General features: G+C 44.7%; 1 protein-coding gene across 1 annotated transcript; it reads right to left on the minus strand.

Moving 5' to 3' along the window:
- Nucleotides 1-13,635: 13,635 nt before the first annotated feature.
- Nucleotides 13,636-16,797, minus strand: LOC130118296 (C-type mannose receptor 2). The gene is made up of 5 exons (XM_056286705.1): nucleotides 16,655-16,797; nucleotides 16,002-16,361; nucleotides 15,539-15,877; nucleotides 14,911-15,381; nucleotides 13,636-14,809 (listed from the first exon to the last, which is right to left on the minus strand). The coding sequence occupies exons 1-5, from the start codon at nucleotides 16,695-16,697 to the stop codon at nucleotides 14,451-14,453; spliced, it is 1,572 nt and encodes a 523-aa protein (XP_056142680.1). The 5' UTR covers nucleotides 16,698-16,797; the 3' UTR covers nucleotides 13,636-14,450.
- Between the last annotated feature and the right edge of the window lie 6,859 nt (nucleotides 16,798-23,656).

The raw sequence follows: 23,656 nt of genomic DNA on the forward strand, positions 1-23,656 counted from the left end.
GGTATTGTATGTAGATTGATAAGAAAAAAAGGAATTTAAACCATTTTGGAATAAGGCTGTAACATAACAAATTGTGGGGAAAGTGAAGGGGTGTGAATACTTTCCGCATGCACTGTAGAATAACAAGACTACAACACAACAATCTTCAGATATATACACACGGATTGACTTATACAGGTGGAATAAGAGGTGAGAGGTTTGTTTATAAAGCAGCAGTGCCCTCCAGTGTCAGTAGATGGACTCCATGCAGTCTTGTGTATTGATAGGCAGGCTTTTGTATAAATGTTGTCTCCCTTTTTTATTTTTGTCTGTGTAATAAATTTGTCTTGAGAATTATTTAGGCCATAGGGTCTTAATGGATTTTAGAGATTGGCTGCAGAGGAAACGGTTCGTCCAAATAGCCGGCCTAATGATTATATTTACTAATGAGCTAACCATAACAAGTTAAACCTTGGAAAAACTTCAAACCAAAATTAAACAAAGCCTTCAAGAAACTGGAGGCACAGCTCCTCTCTCTTCAAATGAAGAAACACACCGAATTTTATTGACATCTCATTTAAGCAACTAAATTTTCAAGGGGACACAATCCTCTCTGCATGAATGTTCATTTCATCTAATCCAATGACAACACGCTCTCTCTCTCTCTCTCTCTCTCTCTCTCTCTCTCTCTCTCTCTCTCTCTCTCTCTCTCTCTCTCTCTCTCTCTCTCTCTCTCTCTCTCTCTCTCTCTCTCTCTCTCTCTCTCTCTCTCTCTCTCTCTCTCTCTCTCTCTCTCTCTCTCTCTCTCTCTGTATGCGTGTGGGCGCGTCTCCTGGATCGCCACCTTGCCGTGGTGGAGAAGCTTGCGGGTACTAATGAGCTTGGCTCCTGGTAGGGTCACCCAAGGCGGACAGGTCAAGGGGGAGGTTCCAGACGAAGCGCGATCCAACAAAGACCTCAGCGGCGGAACTGGCGGAAGATGTCTCCAGGTCACAACGGCAGTGAAGGCGGATGAAGACTGCAAAAAAGGGTGGTCTCCAATTGTCTTGGTTCTTCATGCCATTGGACTCTGGCCACCCCCTGCCAAGGACCGTGTGGTGGCTGCAGGCGCATCAGCCTTTCCACGTAAAAAGCTGTCATGTGCAGCTCCAGGGTCAGCTCCCGGGGCAGTCACTACGCCCACCTGAAGACCCAGAGGAAGGACGGTCATACTCGATCCCAAGTGACCGCCGATGTTGATGATGATAATAATGATGATGTGTGTGTGTGTGTGTGTATACTTGTGTCTACACTCTTCACACTGTTATATTTCATTATGACGTGTTAATGTTTTCGAATGAAAAAATAAACAGGCTATCCTACAGGCTAACGTTGTGTGCATTCTGTCATATATGGTAGTCAAATATGCTTGCGCATATACTGTGTGATATACGGGAATACGGGAACAACGTAGGGGGCTGACCTCGGGGAGTTCCGGAAGAGTGTACGTGTGTTCCCCGGCGGTGATTCACTAAAACCGAAAAAAAGCTAAATAAAGCCTCCATCGCAATTATTTACAGGGTGTCAGAAGTAAACAACGAGAGGAGTCGTGGCTAAATTCAATCCCCGACGAACCTTTCCTTCGATAAACCAGGCGAGTGGCCGGATTGGAAGCAGCATTTCGTGAGATTCAGAACCACCACTAAGGGAGACAAAGAAGATGGCGCCGTGCAGGTGAGCAGCCTGATATACGCTATGGCAGATATCTTCAACAGGGGGTCCTCAGAGTTACTGCAGGGGGTCCGCCAAATTATTTGACTCCAAACTTTTTTTCTCCCCAAAATATGCCCCAAAATATGCCCCAAAATACACATTAACCTATAAAAAGCAAAGATAAATCTTCCTATTCGTTAAAAAATTACAACATCGAAAATGCCCATGAATCCTCGTGCAATAATGCGATCACCCTGAAAGCCGAACACCAGCTAGCTATCCCATTGTAACCGGTTATCTTCTTGCCCGGTGCGGGATTCGAACGGGGTGTACTGCACCAAAGGCGACATCATTAACCGCTTGGCTAAAGGGTCAGACCCGTTAGCTAGGGGCTAACGTGTCTTATTAGTAGTTTACACTATGCTAAACCACTCTTGGCGGCGCCAATAAAACACTGGAAATAATTGCATGCCATATTAGCCAAATAGGTACGTATTGTAACGTGCATGGATAAGAAGACACGCTGGCCGCTTGTTGGTGAGTCTGACCCTTTAGTCTAACGGTTAGCGATGTCTCCTGCGATGCGGGCGACACGCGTTCGCTTCCCGGCCGCGACAGTTCATGTGGTTACGTTGTCCGCCGAATTCGCTACAGTATTATCAGCCAAAGTATACGGCCATTCTTACGTTAATGTGATCTACAATGGATCACTTTGTAACCTCTCGACCAAGAAACTCTGACAGACCCTGGACTTTATCACGAACCACTGGCGAAAGTACAGAGGATGAGGCTAACGCAGCTGCTAACAGCCATGCTACAACTGCTGCTAAGCACAAACGAGAGAAGACCCGAAAATATTCAGAGAACTAGACGAACCCCGCTACAATGTAGCGGTTTGGTTATCCACCCGTCTAAATCTCCCTCCTCTTCATCCTGCCAGCTAACCACCTTCCCCCTGCCCCTAAACCCCCCCCCCACTCCAACTCCCTCCCCCCAAATGCTCAGATTCATCTGAAATGCCGAGAAAAGTGGTTTTTAGCCATTTTTAGAAAATGCATATTTTGCATAATTATTATAATTATTTTAATTTTCTGCTATTTTTCTGGTCCTCTCTGGAACAATACCTACCACCTCCAAAAAAAAATTGGGATCATAAGTGCATTTTTGCAAAAATGCATTTATTTTGCATAATGCCAAAACATTTCTAAGTCCCAGAAAAAAAAATGTATAGGTGAAAAAAATCAAAGATGCTCAGAATCATCTGAAATGCCGAGATAAGTTGTTTTTAGCCATTTTTAGATAAATGAATATTTTGCATATTTATGCATAATTAATTATGCATAATTTTAATTTTCTGCTATTTTTTATAGGTGCCCCTGATCATCCCCAATAACCTCCAAAAAGAATCAAGGCCCCAAGTGCTTTAGTTTGGCCGTTTATAGACTCTCACACAGACACACACCACACACCAGACACACATTGCGAAAATACAGGAGTAGATTGTCTCAGGTTTGGATTTACCTTTAAAGAGAATGAGGGCGTTGAATGACCAGTGTGTGTCATCTACTCTGCTGTGCTGTCAGTGCAGAGACTGGGAGAGAAAGCTGAGACTTTTATCCGGACTATGAACTGCGACTTCGGCACGAGCAGAGATGAGAATATCCACGACCTGACGCTAGCACTGACCTTAGAGATGGTCAGGCAGTCTGAAGAGGTTGCTTCGTAAGTCAGCATGCAACGAGAGGCAACTGGGGTAATACATGAAGTCACTCACAAGTGCAGCAAATACACCAAACACCACGGTAAGCCAAAAGGGGGAATTAATGGACAACGTGGATAGTGTAGGAAACTGCGGCAAAGTAAAGATGAAAATTGCTCAGCTAGAAAATCCAAATGCAATACGTGCAACAAGGTTGGACATTGGAGTAGAGTGTGTAGCGTCAGGAAAGCAATGAGTGAGGTTACAGAGCAAACAGAGCAGCTGCAGTCATATTTTCTTGGGGCTGTGAGTAAAGCAGATGGGTCATCAGAGCAAAGGGCCATCAAGTTGCTGGTGGGCTCCGCACCAGTTGAATTCAAAATTGACACGGGAGCTGATGTTAACATCATCCACAAGGAGACCTACCACTCACTCATCCCCAAAAGACCACTGGAGCCTGCAGATATTCCACTGGATAGCCCAGGCGGCAAGCTGCAGTGCGTAGGACAGATCCAGAACACTGCATCCTACAAAGGAAAGACTCACCCACTCACAGCATATGTCATCCGCGGACACACTGTAAACAACTTACTCAGCAGACCACTGTCTGTAAAGGTGAATCTGGTGTGGAGAGTGGATGAAATGGTGTGCAACAGAGGACACCTACAGGCATATTGTGAGCATGGGACATTAAAGACTGAACCTGTGAGAATACAGCTGAAAAACAATGCTCAGCCATGTGCTGTACACACAGCATGGCACATACCTCTCCCTATGCTGAAAAAGGTAAAGTAGGAGCTCCTGAGGATGAAGAGAAATGGCATAACTGAGGATGACGCAGCCCACCAGCTGGTGTGCACTTATGATGCCAGTCTTGAAGAAGTACACAGGTAAAGCCCGCATCTGTGTTGATCTCACAAGGCCGAACGAGGCTGTGAAGAGAGAATAGTATATCCTGCCTACAACTGATGAGATTACAGCAAAACTAAGCGGGGCCAGTCTTTTCTACACTCGACGCCGCCAGTGGATTCTTCCAGATACCGCTGCATCCAGACAGCCTAAGCCAGTGTTACTCTGTACGTGGCTCGCGAGCCGCATGCGGCTCGTGAGACTTTATTTTGCGCCTCATATAGAGCCACTGATAACAATAAGAACATAGCTATAACTTACTTCTATAGGTTCCGTTTGTGTCCTGTTTTAGCACATTGAAATGAAGTATCCAGCAGATGGCAGCATACTGAAGATACGTCAAAGAACGTAGGCTATGTAACAGCGTGGGGTCATGGGTAGACGTATAGCCTATGTGTGTAGTTTTGTATTTGCGAAATGTTTTGCAAGCTCTGTGGCTCTTTGAGGAATGGTCTTACTCATAAGTGGCTCTCCTAAGAAAATTAGTGAGTACCACTGGCTTAAGCTCATGACCTTCATTACGCCGTTTGGCCGATTCAACTTCCAGCGGCTACCGTTTGGAATTACGAGTGCACCCGAAATCTTCCAGGGGAAGATGATGGAGACCCTGCAAGGGCTGGAGGGTGTTGAGGTCTTCATGGATGACATTCTTGTCTTTGGGGCCACAGAGGAGGAGCATGACAGTCACCTGGAGAAGGTAATGCAGCATATAGAGACAGCTGGTTTGAAGCTCAACCGTGAGAAGTGCTCCATCAGGCAGAGTCAGCTGCAGTTCCTCGGGTATCTCATTGACTGGTCTGGGATCCGGCCTGACTCCTACAAAGTGTACGCTATTCGGCAGCTGTCACCACCAGCAGACGTGCAAGAGTTGAAAAGGATACTGGGAATGGTGAATTAGTTAGGAAGATACATCCCCAACCTCTCAACAGTAAGACAGCCACTGTATGAGCTCCTGAAAAACAAGAATGCATGGACATGGAGTCACGCACAATAAACAGCCTTTGAACACATCAGGGAGCTGTTGACAACTGCGCCAGCACTTGCTTACTACGACGTTAACAAGCCCACTGCTGTGTTGACAGATGCAAGTAATTATGGATTGAGGGGTGTACTCCTTCAACTCCATGGGGAGGAGTGGAAACCTGTGGCATATTGCTCCAGACGCCTCACAGAAGCAGAAACACACTATGCTCAGAGAGAAAAGGAAACTCTGGCTGGTGTGTGGGCGTGAGAGAAGTTTGACAGATACCTCAATGAACTGGAGCAGTTTAAGCTTGTAACTGACCACAAGCTGCTAGTGCCTCTCATTAACAGCCACAGCATGGACAATGTACCTTTACGATGCCAACATCTTCTCATGAGGCTCATGAGATTTAATCTAGTATTAGAGTATGCTCCAGGGAAAACTGATCGTTGCAGACACCCTGTCACGCAGTCCACTGGCTAGCATATGCACAGAGACTGACACACAGTGAGTTAGCCTGTTATGTGGCTAGTGTAGTGGAGGGGATCCCTGTGTCTACAAGCAAAATGGATAAAAACAGAACAGCAACAGTGGCTGATGCCGAACTGCTGTCAGTCATGAAGCTCATAAAGACTTGATGGCCTGAACACTTAAGCAGTGTGCCTATGGATGCGAGAGAGTATGTCCAATCGAAATCAGAGTTGTCAGAATACAATGGCCTTGTCCTCAGAGGAAGCAGGATAGTCGTGCCGAGGTCAATGAGAGGTCAGATCCTTCAGAAAATTCACGAAGGGCCTAGTTAAATGTAGGGAGAGAGCGTGTTCATCTGTGTGGTGGCCCGGACTCTCTATGGAAATAAACAAGCTCGTGACGTCATGCCAGGTGTGCCGTGAACTGAGAAGAACACAACAAAAGGAACCTCTCATCTACAACACTTCCGGAGCGACCCTGGAAGAGAATTGTAATGGACCTCTGTGAGCACAAACACCACAGCTCCCTGGTAATTTCAGATTATTACTCCATGTTTATAGAGATACTGCACCTGCCCTCAACAACATGTGCACAAGTTATCCAAAACCTGAAAACAGTCTTTGCTAGGTTTGGCACTCCAGATGAGGTGGTGAGCAATAATGGATCCCAGTTTTCAAGTGCGGAGTTCCAGGAGCTTGCGAGGCAGCTGGACTTCAAGCACTGCACATCCAGCCCTGACCACCCACAGGGCAATGGGCACGCAGAGAGAGCTGTACAGACGGCAAAGAAAATGCTCACGCAAGAAGATCGTGTGATGGCTCTAATGAACTATAGAGCCACTCCCTGCTCCACCGCAGGCAACAGCCCAGCTTGTCTGTTGATGCGGAGAAAAATCAGAACCACGCTCCCCACTTTAGAGAAAAATTGCCTACCAAAATGGCCCAGCAGAACAGCTGTGGAAAAAACAGGATGGGAGGGAAAAGGCTAAACACTCACTACTTCAACCGCCATCATGGAGCCAGGCCCTTACCTGCCCTGCAACCAGGAGATGTATTCTCCAAGTTGGACCATGAAAACTCGTGGTCTTTGCCAGTGGTGATCTTAAGTGAGAGCACCACCCTGAGATCCTTCGTCATCAGGACACAGCAAGGGGCAGAGCTGAGGCAGAACCACCATCACCTCCAACCAGGGCTGGTTCCCCAGCCTATCCCAGCAGCGCCCGGTGAGAACACAGGGACAGACACCCACTCTGATGGAGCCACCATGTTAGAGACTGTTCCCCTTCAGTCAGTGTGGCTACACCCACAACCCCTCTACCCGGTCAGACTGTGGCCAGATCTGGACGGGTGTGCAAGCCAGTCAACAGGCTTGACTTGTAGACAATTTTGATCATATGGCCTGTGTGGGGTGGGAAGGACAGAAAGGTACTAAAAAAAATTTTAAAAAGGGAGGAAACAAAAGGAAATTTGTATTGACATTGATGTCGATAATGTTGATTTGTGTTTATGAAACTGTAACCCTTGGTTGAGTAAGAAAGAGACCGGTATATGTTCAGTTTGAGTTAATCTTGATTTATGTGCTGTTAAATCAGAATCAGAATGCTTTATTCATTACCGAGGGGAAGTTAAAATGTCCATTTCTGTTGAAGTGTTCCTTTGATGTTATAGAAATAACACAAAAGAGGGGGAGATGTCATATATGGTAGTCAAATGCACTTGCACATATACTGTGTTATATACGGCAATACAGGAAATACGTAGGGGCTAGATGACCACAGGGAGTTCCAGAGGAGTGTACATAAGTGTTGGTGTATTGCCTGACGGTGTTTCATTAAAAGCAACAAAAGCTAAATAAAGCCTCCATTGCAATTATTTGCGCATTTTAACTAAAATCTATCTGACTATTTATTGTTCACTAAACCATTGTTCATTATGTTCATAATTGGTTTAATATTTTGGCAAAGGATAGCAAGTAATCCTAACTGAAGTTTAGTTTAGTGGTTGTTCAGCCATGACCAGACTGGCTGCTGTGCTGTGCTAAGCTCTGCACAAGTCTCTATGTAGGAATTCAGAATTCAGCAAGATTATTTTTTGATATTATCCTCCCATGCACCTTATTGGCGCTTAACTAGTCTTACACATTTTAAGATGGCCTGTCCAGGGTATCTCCCTGCCTGCCACCCAATGACTGCTGGGATAGGCTCCAGCTTCCCCGGGACCCCGAGAGCAGGATAAGCGGTTTGAATAATTGATGGATGGATGGATGAGCTCAACTTTTAAGATTTTCAGCATTTTAAGCAATGCATGTTTCCCACCAGTTTTGACACTACTTACACTTTTTTTTTTGTTGAGATATGTAACTTTTTTAGCAAATCAGCTTTTATAGAAACAAGTGCAATAATGTGTGGAACCTCCTGGAGCATGGAGAGATCTGTGGACGTCACAGTTTACAAAGGATTTGATGAGAAGCTATGTAGTATACAGCTTTGACCACAAGGTGTCACTGCGGTACAAAATTGAAACAATGCGAAAGGCTTCAATTTAATGTGTCTTTATCAACCAATCGCAGTACACGTGCAAAAACAACAAAATATATGATAATATTGAAAATAATTACATCTTCCAAAAAAAAAACAACGTTGGAAATATAGCAGGAATACCAAAGATATTCTAATTCTAAATCCTTATTTTCACAACTATACATAATTCTAATCATTTTCTCTGTTAAGTCAACCCACATTTTTACTAAAAACGTTTTGCCTGTTAATTTGTTATAATCTCATGAAATAGCTAATAAAAAAGTAACTGTAAACTTTATTTTAGACCTTTTCTCATTCGTCCTGTTTGCATAGCATCCTTGTTTTCATCTGTGCTGAAGGAAAATTTAAACAGTTGGAACTGCCGAGTCTGTTCTGCCAAGTTGTCACAGACTTACAGAGGGTAGCATGTTAAGCTGTTATCCCACTAACACACTGGCGACCAGAGCTCATCTTTTCATACAGATCTAGAAGCACTGCCATTGTGAAAACCTTTTTCATGCAAACTCAGCCATCATCAAGAATGTGGAGGTATTTAAAGCATGTAATTAATGGAAGAAGAAAAACTATTAAAATCTATAACTACTGAGTATACCTTGACATGTCTTTCCTAGTCGCTGTTATCACATTGTATGGATTTGACTCGGGGGTCATTTATTTCCAAGACCCACTTAAATTGAACTGAACTGAGGAACTGAATAAACAGACGTTCAGCGCTCAACAGTTTAGTTGTCAGCTCTGACAGACTTGAGAAACGTCAGCTGTAAATGTATGAATTAAAGGTTTTAAGTCGTTTCTCCATTTAAAAGTTTTCAAGTTTGGCATACGGATTAATGAGAAAAGGCCTCACCGAGGCACTACGGCAGCAGGTCCACGTGAAGGGAGGTGATGTGGGCCTAGTTAGCACAAGCTGAGTTTAAATGTGTCTCTGTTCAAACATGGTTCTAGTAGACTATTACAGTTTATTTTATATTCGTCACAACACAACGATTAAAGCAGGTTTCTACAAACGTAGACATTGATCATCAATTAATTCCTTCTTGACACACTCCGACCTCCACCCACACATTTGGTGTCATCCATGTTGACAAATGTTGTCGTTTCAGCATCCGGCACTAAAAGAAAGTCGAGGGTATGATGTCCATCCACAACTCCTGGATGGGGTGAATGAAATACAAGAATTGCGTTTGGACAATCAACACCAGACTCCCTGTCACACGGCACCGCAGCATCACTCAGCCCCGAGGAATGAAACCTGCACGGGTAGGAAGGAGCATGGACGCCATGAAAATAAAAATAAATATACATCAATAAATAAGTCGCCTCTCAGGTGAACACTATACACACCACACATTCAACTTTGGTAGAATGAAAATGAATAATAAAATAGAAGTTGGCAGTGGTATCTCCAACTGAAGTCCAACTGGAGATGTCTTTCCAAAATGGGCTTTGTACAATCTTCATAATAATAATAATAATAATAATAATAATATAATAATAGTCTTATTTTTAGAAAGAGAGCATGTGTTCAAAAGGTTTCTCTCTCCAAAGGATCCAATTGGCCCATTTATATTTGGCGTTTCTTCACCATTATCTGGCAGTTGAGTGAGACAACTTATGCAGAGGTCATTTTCATACTTACATATGCACCGCCAGCAAGGAACCAGGCTTAAACACAGTCCTGCACCGCCAGCAAGGAACCAGGCTTAACAGCAGTCCTGCACCGCCAGCAAGGAACCACACTTAACAGCAGTTCTGCAGAAGTACTGGTCATGTCTGCCCTGTGCACATTAAACAAACAAAAGCCAACATTCCTGTCTAATTTCTAACTTATTTCCAAATTTAGTCCCTGGTCGTAAGGTCCACAAACCTATACATCCACCTTGGACCGCTGCCCGTTCAGTCTGCCGGTCCATGTCCCTCTCTCCGTCTCTCCCTCTATCCATCTCATTTCATGCAGGACTGGGGTTACCTAAGAGACTCAGCCTCAATGGAGAAAATCTCCTTTGCTACAATTAACTGTGAAAGTGACAGAGGAGGGAGGGAGGGAGAAGAAGAAAAAGAGAGGGGGGTGGTGGTGGAAGTGCACATGGCAGGTGGAGAGATGGACAGTTAAAACTTATTATTTGCACTCATTTGGTAAGCAACAGCTTCGTAGATTTCGTGATAAGCAGCGGCAATGAAAAAAGTCTGTTTTCCAACCGCAGGCCTGTTTTTCAGACCTTGGTTGATGCAATTTAGTTTGGTCAGTGCAGCCTTTTGGCACCAGGCTCGGTTGAATGAAGTGTATTTTTTCATAGTGGGGGACTCAAAAGGGTTTCTCATATGAAGTCATCATGAGAGGTGCAAATAAGTAAAGAACTTGTTGGGTTCTACTTATTAGTCTCCTGTAAGTCGAGATTTCTCCGATTTTTCTAATTCTAAGGAATTCGAAATGAATTTTCAGTAACTATATCTTATGAATCATAGTCGCAGAGTGTCTCATGCTTGAACTGGGATTAGGCCAAATTAGGTTGCATTACACTGATCCCAGTGAAGCTGAATTATGTCTCAGCCTTATCTGTGAAGACGCAGAGGGAGTGACCACTGCGTTGCCATGGACCCGTGTGAGCACAAAAGGGTGTGGCGTGGGAATGTCTCACGGGGTCAGGAGTGAGGGTGAAGGGTCAGGGGTCAGAGGCAGCTGGACAGCACACAAGAGGAGATGAGGGTGAGAAAAAAAAGATGGGGGGTGATGGTGGTAGTCCTGAGACTGACTGACTGGACCCATTGGAACATTAACATTGAACTGATGGGATGCTCGGTGGCCAATGCCTTTCAGGAAAAAAAAACTAAGCTATGAAACACTCATGTCTAATGGTCCGTGGTAATTGACAAGTGACAGGCCTCTAAGTGCAGATGCAAATGCGCTATCAAAATTCAGCGGTGGATTACATGCTATACCTTCATTCCATGACTAACCCTATGCAAAAATTAACTGATAAAAATTGTTATAGGAAATGTTGTTTTATAAGAGAAGTTTCCTTCAGAACAGGATATTGGAAGCACAGTTCAAGTAGCACAAAACATTATAGTAGCAACTTCTCCTGTGGATTCTTATAATTGTTTTAAGAGATTTAACAAAACTATTGAAATTAAGAACCACCCCTCACACATTTGTCTGTTTCTCGTATTGTTTCTCGTGTTGGACTGCACTCCAACCTGCAGCACCTTGACTGCCCAGCAACATATGTAAGGATCCTGTTTGTGGACTTCAACACTATCATTCCGGAAATCCTCTCCTCCAAACTCTCCCAGCTCACGGTATCCTCCACCGTCTGTCAGTGGATCACCAGCTTCCTGACAGGCAGGAAACCGCAGGTGAGGCTGGGGGAAGTCACTTCTGGTATACGGACAGTCAGCACTGGTGCTCCCCAGGGATGTGTCCTCTCCCCACTGGTCTTCTCCCTCTACACCAATGACTGCACCTCCAAGGACCCAGCTGTTAAACTGCTAAAGTTTGCAGATGACACTACGGTCATCGGACTCATCCAGATGGCAATGAATCTGCATATCAGCGGGAGGTTGAGCGGCTGGTGCTCTGGTGTAATCAGAACAACTTGGAGCTGAACACGCTTGAGACTGTGGAGATGACTGGACTTTAGGAGACACCCCTCTGCACTGCTCCCCCTCACAATATCCAACAGCCCTGTGTCAACAGTGGAGACCTTTACATTTCTGGGGACTACCATTTCCAAAGACCTGGAGTGGCAGTCTAACATCAACTCCATCCTCCAAAAGGCCCAGCAGAGGATGTTCTTTATATGGTAATTGAGGAAATGTGGTCTGCCACAGGAGCTGTTGAGCCAGTTCTACCCCGCAGTCATTGAATCTGTCCTGTGCACATTCATCACGGTCTGGTTCGGAGCAGCAACAAAACAGGATAGCAACAGACTGTACCAAACAGTAAGCACAGCAAAAAAAAATCATTGGTGCTCGCCTGCCCACCCTGCAGGACTTGTACACCTCTAGAGCCTGGAAACAGGCAGGTAGAGTCAGCACAGACCCCCCCCACACACACACACACACACCCAGGACACAGTCTGTTTGAACGTCGACCCTCTGGCAAGCACGATAGAGCAATGTGCCCCAAAACCACCAGACACAGGAACAGTTTTATCCCACAGGCCACCTCTCTCATGAACACTTAACAGCATGTGCAGGAATAAACACTTATTATGTAAATATTACACTTTGTAAACAGAACCCTCTGGTCAAGATGTCTCACGTGTACATATCTACGATGTGCACTACCTCTTTAAACCAGATGTGCAATACAAATGTACAGTTATAAATACATGTACTACTGCTGTATACTGTATTACTGCTGTTATTGTTGTGGTTGTAACATAGGTATATGATATAATGTGTAGTTGTGAGGTGGCTGGTAGGTGAATATATAGTTTATACTTCTGGTACATAAGATAATATAGTGTAATATAGTGGGAGTATATAGTAGTGTATATGGACATGATGGGTTGTGGAGTCATGGTCTGGTATATGATATAGTGTATGGACAATATAGTATATAAGCAACATGGTATAATATATGGGCATAGGTTGTTGATTATTCAACCATAATAAAACCCTGTATAGTAAGGCAAGGCAAATTTATTTATAGAGCACATTTCAGCAACAAGGCAATTCAAAGTGCTTTACATAAAACAAAAAAAGGCATTAAGAGAAGCAAAATAAGGTAATACAATTACATTTAAAGACAAATAGAAAGAGAGTAAAAGTTACAGTGCGGTGTAAAATAAAAATCAAAAGTTTCAAGTTTTTATTTAATAAAAGGTAGCGACAAAGTGGAAAGTCTTCAGCCGCAGTTTAAAAGAAGTGAGAGTTGCAGCAGACCTGCAGTTTTCCGGGAGTTTGTTCCAGATATGTGGCGCATAACAACGGAAAGCTGCCTCTACATGTTCAGTTTCGACTCTGGGGACAGAAAGCAGACCTGTCCCAGACCATCTGAGCAACATACCTGTTGTGCAGACACGCTTGTCTCCAATAACCTGTTTGTTGTTCCATTTATTTCTTCTGGGTTTTTTTCTCTTTTGTTTTGTTACCTTTTTTCTTTTTTGTGGGAGTGGCGTCTGCAGGGGCTGGAAGCTGCTGTGAACCGGAGTCAAATTCCTCGTGTGCATAGACACACGTGGCCAATAAGGTTGATTCTGGTTCTGATCCTGATTCTTATTGTGATGTTGTACTTACGTGTTAAAGTTTGAGTTTGCATCATTTAAAACCTCCGGCCAAATACAGATGTTCGATGTCACCGACAGGCTCTTGGTTCATTATAGTTGCAGCAAGAGCATTCATTATTTTACAGCAATATTTTCTTTATTTTTTCTAATATATGGAAAAATGAATTCTCATTGATATTTAGGGATCTTTTTACAAAAGTAGCTATTGTTAATATCGTACAGTTTTCCATACAGGTTGTTGATTTTCATTACTCGTTGGTTGGAGCCACTTCCTGTGGGTGGATGTGGTCCACAGATCTCAGGGTTTCGACAGGTGAAGGTCCATATGTTCCGTCTTGCATTTAGCCGCTAGTGAAGGTCAGGTCAGTCAGGACAGCAGGCAGTCTGGATGGGGTGGGGGTGGGGGGGTACCCCGGTGGTCCAAAGAATACAATCTAGGGGCTTTACCCCAGCCGGGGTCAACATGCAAATAGTCACCCCAAGTGAAAGGCAAACAGCAGATCAATGTTCTCACATCACTCTTTTGCTGCCCATGGCTGTGAATGTGCACGCCTACACTCTCCACGGGGGTTTTCTTTTTTCTTATTTTAATATTCATTGAAAGTCACTTACAAGAATAAAACGGACGTAGTTTGACAAATATAACACCATGATGGAATAAGTGATATAGGAACAAATGTAGACCCTCTGCGATAGTAGATGCGGAGGGGGTAACATGAATGCATAAATGCGTTCAAATAAACATTTACATCTCTTTGCGAGTCAGTCGAAATAAACTAAAATGGTGGAACAGTGGAAACATTTCACAGAATGTGTTCGGTGACCACATAAACATCATGGATGCTTGATCAAACAAGCATGACCGTCATCAAAAAAGCATTAACAGAATCTTTTTCTTTAGAATATAATTAAAACTCTGTCAACATCTTCAGAAGCTGAGATTTACAGGGCCTCCTCTCCGGCCTAACCGCATGCATAGCAGATGAAATTGAGCTCGTCTGTCTCGGGCAAGCCCACCCACTGTTGCCCCCTAGTGGCTTTCATTGCACCCGCAACTCCACATCCATATTGTCTCTCCGCTCCGTGTCCCGGGGCCCAGTTCTGGTAGCAGCCAGTATGTGAACTGATCCAAAACCAAAAATTGAAGCTACATGAGTAGCGAAGGCCCAGCCAGACATGGGATGATGTGGCGTTCCTGGCATGACTGGACACCCATGCCTGCATCTCTTCAGTAGTGACAGAGACAAGGTCGACATGGTGCTCCCTGCAGTAACTCATGGCTTCATTCCATGTCATGTTCTCCTGGATTAGTATGAATTTATCTTTCAAAAGGCCACATAAGAGAGTTATATAGCAATTTATGTTTGTCATTTCATATGAGATTAAAAGGTCTGTTAACACTTGACGGCTATAAGGGACTTACCTGTAGTCCAGCCTTGAGTATATTCTGTGGGCATCACTGTGGAGGCCTCTGCAGTGCTATAGGTTGTGGTCCTGTCTAATGTTGATAATGCAGTACTCTCTGTACCACTCTCTGTAGTAATTTGCATAGTGCTCGTAGGGAGTGAATACTGTGTTTCTGCCACGGTAGTGTTTTGTGTAGTTGTGCTATGCAGTGAGTTATTAATTGACGCTGGTTCTGTGATATGCAATGTGGTGGGTTCAAAAATTGAGGTTTTATTTTGAAATGGGGTTGTTGCTTGTACAGTGGTTATGCTAACTGTAAATTCGGTAGAAGGAGGCACAGAGGTTGTAGTACTGAGTGTCGTTTTGGTGTTCTGCGATGAACTGACGGGGAGAAGAGTCTGACTAGAGAGCAATTTTGTAGTTGTAACTGCTTGTTGGGTAGATGTACTCGTCTGTTTGGTGGTTGCTGGTATTGGAGGTTTCTTTGCTGTGAGAGTGACAAGAGTCAACTTGAGAGGCTGAAATAAAGACGGACTCTCCTTCCACAGTGAGGAGGTAACATCACACATTGCACTATAACATTTACCGATATCAAATGATCGGTTTTCTGTTCATAATATCCCAGACAATGGACAACAACTTACCACCTTGGCAAATAAATTTGCGACTGCTATTGCATTTCACGTCATTCCACTCCCCTTTGTGTTTGAATATAGCGGCAGCGCATCGCTGGTTGGTAAGATAGTTGGGTTGTCTGGGTCTCCAGAAACGGAACGTCGTATTACTTCCATCCGACCATCTCCAGGGATCTTTGAACAGGCCGATCCACACAGTCTGTGACAAGGACACATTCTGCACCGCCCGATTCTTCTGTCTTGACTGGATGCTGACAAGCTCAGTGGATAAATCCCTGCAATGATTTTGAGCATCCCTCCATGATTTGGTGCCATCAATAAATGAATGAACTGTGGTACCACCTAAACCTGCAAGAGAGAGGGTTTATTCTGCTGAACACATTGGTCACACTGGCATGCTGGATTTCAGTTTAGTCTCTGTCTCCATTCAAACTGGATTTGTGTTATTGCATGTTTTCTTTATTTTACTCACCATCGCAGATGAACCTTCTTTTGGTATTACAGTCACTTTCAAACCATTCCCCAGCTGGGTTCATTGCTGCACATGCGTCTTGTTGGTGTCCTCGTGGCTCTCCTGCCTTCCAGTTTAAAAAATCAAGCCTCTGGTTGGGCAAAGACCAATGCCACTTTGGAACATCTCCAGCCTCCAGTCCTATCCAGGCACTGGCTTGGTCACTTGGAACCAAAGATACCAAACTATCCATTTCTGTGGAGTTGCCAACTGTTGCCAAATCTGTGTACGTTTCTCTGCAAAACCTCTTTGCTTCTGCGTAGCTCTTAAACATGTCAACAAAGTGAAACTCTGAGGAGACGAATGTGAAGAAAGAAAATCCTGTGGGGTTGACAGTGAGTCAGAATGATCATCAGTGTGTTTTAGGAAAGTCAAGTGAACCGCTGGTAGGACATGAGCAGTAACAACAGCAAAAACACAAAAATGGTTTCTAACTGCCTTTATGCCATGACACGACATTTGTAGTAATATACTTTCCAAAGGATTTTAAAGTTCTATGTAAGTGTTTAAATACAAGTCTATAACTGTTGAGATAACTAGCTGCATAACAGCTACCTAACCAATGAATGGAACACCAGGAAAGCGTCATTAGAAATTCTTGATTTTACACCAACCTGAGATCAACAACAGCCACAAACTTTGGCTTCCCCTCATCATGATGTTTCTTGGTTCTCAATCTGGATCATGACAAACCTCAAAACATGATTGAACTTCGTTAAGGATTAACCTTCGTGATCTGGTCATTCATCCAGTCCTCTCTTTATAAGTCATGAACAACAAACTGACTGTAACAACGAGGTGTGCTGCTTGTGAGCAACACTGGTAGTCGTTAAAGAATGTCACTGGGCTTGTTTGCAGAAACATCCATGGGATGGTCATGTTGTAACACATGAGGCACTTTGACAAGTTCTTTTCAGTCTTACACATGAAGTGTACAGCATGCTGGTTTGGTGTTTTTTTAAGATGAATGATATTGATATGGCTTGATACCAATGTCTTGTCAAGCAAAATAGTCGTCACCTGTGACCAGTGTTATGGAATGACTTGAATCTGTTCACATATAAACAGAAAATGTTTTTTGCACCATAAGATAGTTTCCTGTGATGAGGCTGGTGGTGCTGATCATGACAGTGTTTGTTGATGTGTCATTCATCAGACAATAGGTTAGTTAAGAATGGTGGTGAGCAGGTCTGACTGTGTGATGGAGTCACATTGTACCATAACACTGGTCGTCTGCTTTTCAGCCCTTTGCTGAGACTTGAACTGAAAAACAGGGATAAGGTGAGGGAATGAATGGAAGTTTCTGAGAAAATTTATTCCGAGTTCACCCGTTCTTAATTTGGAGAAACGAGAATCAAAATTAGAGGGATTAAAAAAAAAGTGTGTTAAATATTTTAAATGGGGGGGGGGCAGTAGACTATATATAGTAAAACACTAATTGTGCAATATGATACCTTTCCTTTCACAAGGGAACATACCTGTACCACCCCCCCTTCTTTTTTTTCTCCCCTAATTATACTTTGCCAATTACTCCACTCATCATAGGGGTGGGACGATACTGGATCGAATTCAGAATCGTTCGATACGGTCTTCACGGTTCGAGACGTTCCCCATTTCGCGAGATCGTGTGTTATTAACGCTAGAACGACCGGGATTTCACTCCTACCTAAAACGACCATCGGACCATCGGTCATGGTTTTTAAACTCTATATTCTGTCAAGATAGATACCCAGTTGAGATATTAATGCATTGCATATGTTAGTATTGTAACGTGGATGGATAAGTAGACACGCTGGTCCTTGACTAACCCTTTAGTCGACTGGTTAACGTTGTCGCTTGCGGAGCGGGAGACACAGGTTCGCGTCCCGGCTGTGGCGGTCCCGGACTGCCCCCCGAATTTGCTACAGTATGTCTGTTAGGAAACGACCGACACCCAAATTAACGTTTTAATACTGTAGCGAATTCAGGAGGCAGCCGAGAAGCCGCGAACCCGGGTCGCCCGCGCGAACAGGTCTACTAAAGGGTCCGACCCGTTAACCGACGGGCTAGCGATTCTACACATCCATGGTCATTACAATACTATTTTTCAAACAATTTAAAATCGCCGCTGTACAACGCCTGTTAATACTGCAACGCCTCGGTGGCAGTCACGGTGCGTCTGAAACGGCGACTGTACATGTTGGAAATAATACCTGGAAAACAAAACGGAAATATTGCTCATCTAAAAAAATGTAACAAGGCCTATAAAACGTGAAATGTATAAAAAGAACTGAACGTTCCGCAGGAAATGACGCAACAACTTACGTCATAAATAATGACACGATGCGCACGGTGACGCGCAAATTACGTGCGGTCATTTTGACGGCTCATGGTCGTTATAGGTAGGTCTTATCGTAACTTTTTCGTGTAATCGATCTAAAACTAATTTCAATGCAAATGTAAGCAATTTTAAGAGCATTCAGGGAGCGGCAGGTCTGTACCTTCCCCCCCCCCACAAAGTTATTAAACTGAAAATACAAAACGGTCAAAATGACCGCCTTGGTCGTTCTAGTAGTTTTTAAAGTTTAAAGTTTTACAGTAAAGCCATTGTGTTACACAACAAGAAAAGATGGCACAAAATTTTGTTAGAACTTTTGCACTTGCATTACGTGAATGCCAAAATGTTGGGCCTAATTCTTAAAATAAATGAAAAATAGTGAACTGCAATGGTGTTTTGTCTCGTGCCAACCAAGATATCCACTGTATCGTATTGAATCGAACTCGTGAGCCCTGAATCGTGAGACGTATCGAACCGTAAGATTTGTGAATCGCCCGAGCCGTCCCGGTCGCTGCTCCACCCCCTCTGCAGATCTGGGGAGGCCTGCAGACTACCACATGTCTACCGTATGCCTCCTCATACATGAGGAGGCATACGGTAGACGTTTCTTTTTACCTGACAGTGAGCAGTTTCTCCAGGAGTACGTAGCGCATGGGAGGATCACGCTACCCCCCCCCCCCCGAACAGGCGCCCTAACTGGCGCCCTAACCGACCAGAGGAGCCGCTAGTGCAGCGACCAGCACACATACCCAGATCCGGCTTCCCACCTGCAGACACGGCCAATTGTGTCGGTAGGGATGCCCGACCAAGCAGCAGGTAAGACAGGGATTCGAACCGGCAACGGAATAGACCACCACGCCACCTTGTTAGCAAAGGTAGGCAAGCTGTTAGCTAATTCCAAACGTAGGGTGGCGTGGGTTAGCTTAATCATGTGCCATAATCAAATCTAATTTTGTCACCCATACCTTTATTGTGTCACCTATTACATGTCCTTACCATCTCACCTTTGAATGTTAAGCTTTAGCCAGCACAACCAACGAAATAAAGTTAGTAAAAATTTCCCGCTGCTCTAAAGGCACATCTGATGATATTTCTTTTTTTTTTTCCATCACTGAATGAATCCTGGATGGTGTTAAATCGAATAGTCTATAACACGTTCATTTCAATTATGATAGCATATCTAAGATCTTCAAGCCAAAAATGTCCCTAATGAAGGGCAAAGTCAAAGTCAAAGTAGGTTTTTATTTTTTAATGAGGCACAAAGTTTAAACTTCATAAAGAAAGTGGGGGGGGTATATCCTACCACAAAACAGTATACTCACCATTGTCACATAGTATAATTTTCAGAAAGTATTATAACTAATCCAACGATGTTCATTTATCCCCCCCCCCCCTCATTCGCAAGTGATTTCTCATGATTTTTTTCATGCCGGATCAGTCGAGACTCAGGTTACCAATGACCGCCATTGTACTGTACTGTTAGTCAGCAGGGTGCTGGTCGGAACTATGCTACTGTCGTCAAAGTAAGTTGAATCAATTCATCTGGATACAACGTTTATGCTACTGTTGGGCAAAGGAGAAGGAAGGGGGAAGGTATGTCCAGAGGCAGCAGGGGAGGAGGAAGGGTAGGAGTGTGGAGGTGAGAGTCGGAACTTTGAATGTTGGCACTATGACTGGTAAAGGGAGAGAGCTGGCTGATATGATGGAGAGAAGGGAGGTAGATATACTGTGTGTGCAAGAGACCAGGTAGAAGGGGAGTAAGGCCAGGAGCATCGGAGGGGGGTTCAAACTCTTCTAACATGGTGCGGATGAGAGGAGAAATTGGGTAAAGGTAATTCTGAAGGAAGAGTATGTCAAGAGTGTGTTGGAGGTGAAGAGAGTGTCGGACAGAGTGATGAGTATGAAGCCGGTGTGGGTTCAATTTCTGCTTGGGTACAATATCGACTCGGGGTCCTTTGACTACATATGACATCACGGATTATGTTGCTAGCTAACGTTGTTTAACGCTAGCTTTATAGTTATTTAGCTGTGTGCTTTTTACAATCCACATTGACATAGAGTTGGTTAGTAAAGGTGTGAGGGCCGAAGGCCCGAGCTGCGTCTAAGGAGCGAGGCCACAGGCTCAGGACCCCTAGATGAGCGAATGCGCACGAGGGCCAAAGGCCTGAGCTGCGTCTAACGTCAACCTACTGTTTCCCCATGATGAATGTTTTCAGTGCATATGCCCCACAAGTTGGGTGTGAGATGGAAGAGAAAGAAGAATTTTGGAATGAGTAGAATGAAGTGGTGGAGAGTGTGCTCAAGGAGGAGAGAGTGGTGATTGGAGCGGAGGTCAATGGGCATGTTGGTGAAGGGAACAGAGGTGATGGGTAGGTATGGTGCCAGGGAAAGGAATATGGAAGGACAGATGGTGGTGGATTTTGCGAAAAGGATGGAAATGGCTGTCAAGAATAGGAACACAGGGTAGCATATAAGAGTGAATGAAGGTGCACACAGGTGGACTATATCTTATGTAGGAGGCGCGATCTGAAAGGGATTGGAGACTGCAAGGTAGTGACAGGGGAGAATGTAGCTAGGCAGCATTGGTTGGTGGTCTGTAGGATGACTTTGGAGCTCAAGAAGAGGAAGAGAGTGAAGGCAGTGCCAAGGATCAAATGGTGGAAGTTGAAGAATGAAGACTGTTGTGTGGAGTTCAGGGTGGGGTTAAGAAAGGCACTGTGTAGCAGTGAAGAATTGCCGAATGGCTGGGCAACCACTGCAGAAGTAGTGAGGGAGACAGCTAGGAAGGTACTTGGTGTGTCACCTGGACAGAGGAAGGAAGACAAGGAGACTTGATGGTGGAATGAGGAAGTACAGCAAAGTATACAGAGGAAGAGGTTGGCAAAGAAGAAGTGGGATAGTCAGAGATATGAAAAAAGTAGACAAGGAGTTGCAGCGTAAAGTGAAGATAGAGGTGGACAAGGCAAAGGAAAAGGCGTATGGTGAGTTGTATGACAAGTTAGACACTAAGGAAGAAGAAAAGGGCTTGTACAGATTGGCTAGACAGAGGGACCAAGCTGGGAAGGATATGCAGCAGGTTAGAGCGATGAAGGATAGAGATGGAAATGTGCTGACAAGCAAGGAGAGTGTGATGAGAAGATGGAAGGAGTACTTTGAGGAGCTGATGAATGAAGAAAATGAGAGGGAGAAGGTTGGTTGATGTGGGGATAGTGAATCAGGAAGTGTGGTGGATTAGCAAGGAGGAAGTGAGAGCAGCTGTGAAGAGGGTGAAGAGTGGAAAGGCGGGTGGTCCAGATGTCATACCTGTGGAGGCATGGAGGTGTTTAGGAGAGATGACAGTGGAGTTTTTTTTAACTAGATTGTATAAAAGTGAGAGGATGCCCGAGGAGTGGAAAATAAGCATACTGATTTGTAAGAATAAGGGTGATGTGCAGAGCTGTAGTAACTACAGAGGCATAAAGTTGATCAGCTACAGCATGAAGATATGGGAAAGCATACTGGAAGTTAGGTTAAGAGGAGAGGTGATGATTAGCGAGCAGCAGTATGGTTTCATGCCACGAGAGAGCACTACAGATGCGATGTTTGCTTTGAGAATATTGATGGAGAAGTACAGAGAAGGCCAGAGAAAGTTACATTGTGTCTTTGTGGGTTTAGAGAAAGTATATGACAGGGTGCCGAGAGAGGAGCTGTGGTATTGTATGAGGAAGTTGGGAGTGGCAGAGAAGAATGTAAGAGTGGTACCGGATATTGTAGTGAATTCTGGGGGCAGCCGGGAATCCGCCGCAGCCGGGACGGGCGACTGTGTTAACCAGTCAACTAAAGGGTCCGACCTGTTAGCCAAGGACTAGCGAGTCTAGTCATCCGTGGTCGTTACAATATGTATGAGGGCAGTGTGACAGTGGTGAGGTGTGCGGTTGAAATGACATATGGGTTCAAGATGAAGGTGGGATTACATCAAGGATCGGCTTTGAGCGGACGAGATCAGGCAGGTGTCTCCGTGGACTAGCGAGAGTAAGGTGCAGGTTGAGGAGAGCCTAGAGAGGTGGAAATATGCACTGGAAAGAAGAGGAATGAAATTCAGTAGGAGCAAGATGGAATACATATGCGAGAACGAGAGGGAGGAGAGCGGAATGTGAGGATGCAAGGAGTAGAGATGATGAAGGTGTATGAGTTTAGATAGGCTACTTGGGGTCAACTGTTCAAAGTAACGGAGAGTGGAGAAGAGAGGTGAAGAAGAGTGCAAGCAGGGTGGAATGGGTGGAGAAGAGTGTCAGGAGTGATTTGCGAAAGAAGGGTTTTGGCAAGAGTTAAAGGGAAGGTTTACAAGATCGTAGTGAGACCAGCTATGAGACGGTGGCACTGACGAAAAGATAGGTGGCAGAGCTGGAGAGTTGAAGATGCTAAGATTTTCGTTGGGAGTGATGAAGAAGGACAGGATGAGGAACGAGTTGTAGCGAATTCGGGAGGCACTCGGGAACCGTCACAGCCGGGACGCGAACCCGTATCTCCTGCACCGCGGGCGACAACGTTAACCAGTCGACTAAAGGGTCCGACCCATTAGCTAACGTTCCTACTTATCCGTGCACGTTACACTACCCCCCTTCTTCGGGAAGCGCGTCCCCGCGCTTCAGCCTATCAGCTCCCTATGCCCTCACGCCTCTGGGCGCACATGCTTCCGGTGGCCTCACGGTCGCACCATCCACTTCTGACACCAATGCAACGAGTTAGGGGGGCAGTCCGGGGACCGCCACAGCCGGGACGCGAACCCGTATCTCCTGCACCGCGGGCGACAACGTTAACCAGTCGACTAAAGGCCATTAGTCAAGAGCTAACGTGTCTACTTATCCGTGGAAGGGAAGAGAAAAAGAGGAAGGCCAAAGAGGAGGCTTATGGATGTGGTGAGAGAGGACATGCAGGTGGCTGGTGTGACAGGGGAAGATGCAGAGGACAAGAAGAGATGGAAACGGATGATCCGCTGTGGCGCCCCCTAACGGGAGCAGCCGGAAGTAGTAGCAGTAGTAGTAGTAGTAGTAGTAGTAGTAGATTCGCAAGTGATTTTGGGGTCTGCATATAGCGGCGGTGTGTGTCGAAATCCAGTGATATTATTCAGACGTAGATATGTTTATTTGTGAATAAAATCGTTCAATAAAATAGCTTAATAAAGTCTTAATAAAACAGTTTAATAAAATCGGTTTAATAAAATAGTTAAATTTTCGTCGCGGGAGTGTCACGTGACAGTGCTGTGACGGGCGGTCCCACGAGACATTTTGGCTCAAAGCGGACGCTGGCACCGATCCAA

Source organism: Lampris incognitus, chromosome 9 (assembly GCF_029633865.1).
Source record: "Lampris incognitus isolate fLamInc1 chromosome 9, fLamInc1.hap2, whole genome shotgun sequence".
In the NCBI taxonomy this organism is placed as follows: domain Eukaryota; kingdom Metazoa; phylum Chordata; class Actinopteri; order Lampriformes; family Lampridae; genus Lampris; species Lampris incognitus.